We start from the raw sequence: 5,235 nt of genomic DNA, 5'->3' as shown, positions 1-5,235 counted from the left end.
CCTATATATATATATATAGGTAGTGCAAAACAAAATTGTGCTAAATATAAACTAATGGTAAATATACATAGAAACAGTTCGGAAGTGTGTTGAGATCAACTATAGCGTAAATAAAATAGAAATGGATGGAAGTATGGAAGTGACAAATGTAACAGGATGGAATAAATATAAACAGTATGAGGTGATTAATGTAAATATATAAATAAATACTGTAATAGCACTGGAGCTGTTCCACGTGATTAATGTAAATATATAAATAAATAATAGCACTGGAGCTATTCCAGAGAAATTGAACAGGATATATTACACAGTGATGTTGCACTTAATTGCTCAGTAGTATTACACAGTAATACTGAGAGCAAGTTAGCCCTAGCTAACTTGCTCTCAGTCCTCCAGCGACTAGACACGATGGTGCCTGAAAGGGGATGTCCTTGAACATTTGAAGTAAATGTTTTTAACAATGTATTTACTCTATTACTCTAAACCAAAAAAAAAGCTTAAAAACAAAATATAACTTCAAGGTAATGCCTCAACGTGATTAACTGATATCAAATTAGTATACCGTGTATTATACACTGTTGTTATACAAATCAGCTAGATAGAATTCACCCTACAGAAAAGTATATCCTGTATTAAACTATAAATATATTATATTAAGGTAGAATAGGTAGAATTCAGCCATAATGCAATTCTGATGATTGATCATTATTTTAATGAGTCAAAAAGTACAGGTATATTCTGAAAATGAAAAAGCATTTCTGCTAATGGAGTTCAATTTAAATTATGGTACAGATTGTCTTCCATATTTCGGAGTTTACTTGTATAACATAACACAGTATATGCGCTCTAACCTTCAGTTAATGTTATGTATGCCCCCTACCGAGTTGTGTGCAGCTATTTGATTTTCATTTTAATAATAATAATAATAATAACCTTAAGCGCTTAAAAAGTCACATTAAATCACATTTGAAAAACATTAGGGCAAACAAAAGCTAAAATAAAATGGTGGTGAGAGCGAGATGAAGTCTGGTCGCATAGACTACTGCTGTTAAATACTGCATTTGTTAGTCATGTCCATAACCGCTCACAGTTATTTATTCTATGTGGAGTTACAGGAGTTTCTCTACCCCTTAAAAATGTTCTTTTATTCTGGCACTTACAAAGTACTAATCTGTAAACAGTGATGATTTTTGTTATTGATCATCAGTAACAAAAATCACAATAAACACTGTGAATCCACCCATGATTCACAGTGTTTGTTTGTTTTAATTTAATGTCATATCATTTCATTGTGACACATAAAAGGACTGTTTTCCTCACTCATCCTTTATTTCTTTCTCTTTCTATTCCCCTTTCATCTTGTATTCTTTCAGCCATCATTGGTCCACCTAACGTCTCTCTCACCTCCCATGGAGCTGCTATTGAAGTTGCCATTGAAGACCCAGTCTTCGCTATCTCAGCACTCAGGAATGTGTACAACTATGCCACTTACAACATTACTTACTGGAAAAACAGCCAGAAGGAAAAGGTCAGTTCATTTATTTGTCTTTAATCTAATACTGCGGTGCAGTGTGAATTGGTTGCCGGTCGTGGAGACTGCTGCCCCCACGACCCTGTAACGGATAAGCGGGTGAAAATGGATGGGTTTATAAGTGCAGTGACCCAACATCTAACGGCACTCCCTTTGTGACCTAGTAGTAGATCATGATCTACCTATTAGGTACCCCTGAACTAGACAATCCTAGAATGACATTCCTGTAGCACTTTGTATTTCACGTACTATAATATTAATATTATAATAATATTATATTACAGATCAACAGATCAACAGATCAACAGATCAACAGATCAACAGATCAACAGGGTTAGGGTGAGTTAAGATTAGTTTCAAACTTGGTTCATGAATTTCTATCTTTTCAACCTGGTGTTTGGACTGATGGGTCTGTTGGTCAGTACTGACCAAACACAGGACAAGACCATCATTATATTATATTATATTATATTAATGAAAATAATAATATTGTACTGCACACTATTCCGTGTTTTGTGGAACTGCACATGGTTTGTCTTCTTATAATGGTTGTTGTTATATGTGTGATTGCAGATTCTAATGATGACATTTTGACTATAGTCAAAATATTATTAATATAATATTGGTACCTTACATTACAACAATTTATAAAAAAGACTGTTGTGCAGAGATAATAACTTCTGAGTGCACTACACAGAACTGATGCCTGTTCTGCTACTTCCAACAGACTCGCCACATCAGCAATGTAAAACAAAATCGAGTAACTTTGAGTGCCCTGGAACCATGGACCAAGTACTGTGTCCAAGTCCATATAAACACAGAGAGGAACCCGAAACCCAGCCAGCTCAGTGAAATTGTCTGTGTGAAAACCAGCAATGGTAAATTAATTTTTTTCTGAATAAAAATGCTTTGGATCGTTTTAGCGAAGTAAAGTAACATGAGAAAACCCCATAAAGAAATACTGGGTCAATATGCAATTTTACACTGAAAAAAAAAATGATAGGAATGCTTTTACTTTACTTCACTTTTTTTTTCAGATTTGGTCTAATATCTAGGTTTTAAAGGGGGGTACAGCAAAATTGTCTGCACATGTCATTATGTTGATTATGTTTTATATATTTTATTAAATCTGATCTTCCTGCAGTGGAAGAGGGTCCTTGGAAGGCCACGGTGGTGACATCCGTCCTTATGTTACTGGCATTGGGTCTGGTGGTGCTTGTAGTGGTGTATTGGAAACGTATATTGAATACACTGTGTCCAAAAGACACTCTACCTCAGCACTTCAAAGAGGTGTGTTATAAGTACACTAACCCGCTTACTACTCAATAGCTATTTCAATGACCATTTCTGTTTCTTTTTTTTTTTTGGTTTCACTGGCCAAGTGGCTAGTGAGCTTTAAGTGAGTTTTATATATATTTCAATGTAATTATCCTCATATATATATAACATTATTAGCATATTTTGTGTGGAATTAAGGAATGATGTGGCGCCTTGGCCTAGAGACATTGTTTCTGTCATTGGTGTGGAACCCCAGGGTTCACCTCCTGGGCAAGTTCGAATCCTGGTGAGAGCGGTTGGTGCCTTCCAGTGGACTCCCCCCCCGCAGGAAGGTTCACAATGTACTGGTATGGTGCAATGTGATTTCGGTGGCAGTCGTGGAGACTGCTGCCCCCACGACCTGGTAACGGATAAGCCGATAAAAATGGATGGATGGATTAAGGAATGAGTGAAATTAGCCCTTTTTTTAGGTTTCATTTTCACAATTATATCCAAATAGCAAACGTCTTTAATCGTCTTTTATCAATCGCTTTGGCACGGCATAGGATACACAACATTATCCCTACGTATGTCTGCTAATATCGTCCGACCGATATTATCGGCCCGATATTAGCATAATGATGTAATATCTGTAAGAATCATTATTGTTTTCTTCTCCAATGATGAAAACCCGATACCACAATGCCTGGGTTTCACCAGATAATGTGCCACTAAAAATAGTTTTGAGGATAAATGGCTGTATATTAAAGTGAAAGTCAGTAGGTGGATGCATTGAGGTGGAGCGTGAACTTTGTTCTACTCTGTATTACCATGGTTCTGCTTGACACAATTGACACTTTTTTTTTTTACCATGGTTCTGCTTGACACAATTGACACATTTTTTTTAAATTTTTTATAAATTGATGTTTAGTGTCTTGTATCATGTGACCTAATATGTTTAAATCCATATTCTGATGTGGCCTTAATAACATTCTTAACTCATTGTCTTTCTTTTGCCTTTATCTTTTGGATTGTAGTACCTCCTGACACCCCCTGACTCTACTGTCTTCCAAGCCATACAGAGAGACCAGCCTCAAGAGGAGACCTACTTTTGTGCCAGCATTATTTCAAATGGTGGGTCTTAGAAGGCGAAGAGCCTTACTGACATATTAAGGGATTGCTTTAGGTCAGATTTCAATGTCAGAGAGTGGACATCTGCAGGAGGAACGTCAATGCTGCCATTAATAAGCAATAAAAACGGTGTGCTCTTCTACAGCAAACAATATTGCCCCAGCAATAACGGTTGATGGCCTACGCAACTGGCACTGTTGGCGGTATGGAAATCGTTTTAGTGATTCACATATTTAATTTGGCTAAATGTTTTACGCCGGATGCCCTTCCTGACGTAACCCTCAACATTTATCCAGGCTTGGGACCGGCACTATAAAACACTGATTCGTGTACCCTCACAGATCACTCCTGACACTTTTCTCCAGCTGTTCCATCCTGCCTGTACTCTATTCTTCACCTCTCTTCCACAGTCTCCTCTGCTCTGAACAGTTGATCCTAAGTACCTAAACTCCTGCACCTTCACCACATCTGCTACAATTGAAGTCCTATTATTCACATTATGAATATTTCCCTTAGCCAAGGGTGTTTCCCGGAATAATAGAAACTGGTAGCTGTTGTTCCCATTTTTAAGAGTGATGACCCTTAGTCAATATCAAATCTGATCAACTCTCTAACAGACAGAGGAGAAATTCTAGGCTAATTAAGCAACTTTTACCTCAGACTGGTTCAAATTGTATCTTACCACTCGATCTCAGTGTGTAAAAATACAAAATACAAAATCTACTTTCAAAGATCTCACCACAGGTGTCCCCCCAAGGCTCAGTCTTAGGGCCTATTCTATTAAACCTCTATAGAAATGATTTGTCAACTGTGTGCCAAGGCTGTATGGTTATTATGTATACAGACGATACTGTGATCTTTGTAAAAAGGAAATGACTACTCTGAGGCTGCTGCACACCTTACAAAGGCCATGGTTAAAGTTTCAACTGGGCTGAATAACACTCACAACTTAACACCTCTAAAATGGTTGCTGTGTTTTTTTTTTTTTGTCAAATCAAAGAAATCAAACACAGAACCTGATGTTTATATTTATTTTTATTATTATATATACAGTATATAATGATATATACCATATATCATTATATTTTATAATATCCCATGTTAATTACTGTCTACCCACCACTGCAAACTCCACTACTCTAAACCAGTTGATATCTTTATACAAACAAGCCCTCAAAATCCTGGATAAAAAAAAAAATCCCTTCACCATTGCTTAACTTTCCATAAATATAGACTTTTTAGCTGGAACGACCTGGTTATGTTCAAGAACTGCTGCCTCCATATATAAAATTCGTCATCAATTGGTCCCATCTGAA

General features: G+C 36.6%; 1 protein-coding gene across 1 annotated transcript in view; it reads left to right on the top strand.

Moving 5' to 3' along the window:
• Positions 1-5,235, top strand: part of LOC103391493 (interleukin-10 receptor subunit beta-like) — a 15,582-nt gene that overhangs the window by 7,619 nt on the left and 2,728 nt on the right. The window contains exons 4-7 of the mRNA XM_008327771.3: positions 1,374-1,528; positions 2,259-2,409; positions 2,676-2,821; positions 3,826-3,922. Of these exons, the coding sequence (XP_008325993.2) occupies positions 1,374-1,528; positions 2,259-2,409; positions 2,676-2,821; positions 3,826-3,922 (549 nt within the window). The remainder of the gene's footprint in view (positions 1-1,373; positions 1,529-2,258; positions 2,410-2,675; positions 2,822-3,825; positions 3,923-5,235) is intronic.

Source organism: Cynoglossus semilaevis, chromosome 16, assembly GCF_000523025.1.
Source record: "Cynoglossus semilaevis isolate Cse_v1.0 chromosome 16, Cse_v1.0, whole genome shotgun sequence".
Classification (NCBI taxonomy): Eukaryota; Metazoa; Chordata; class Actinopteri; order Pleuronectiformes; family Cynoglossidae; genus Cynoglossus; species Cynoglossus semilaevis.
The sequence above is the reverse complement of the archived record's forward strand: the minus strand, read 5'-3'. Positions and strand labels throughout refer to the sequence as shown.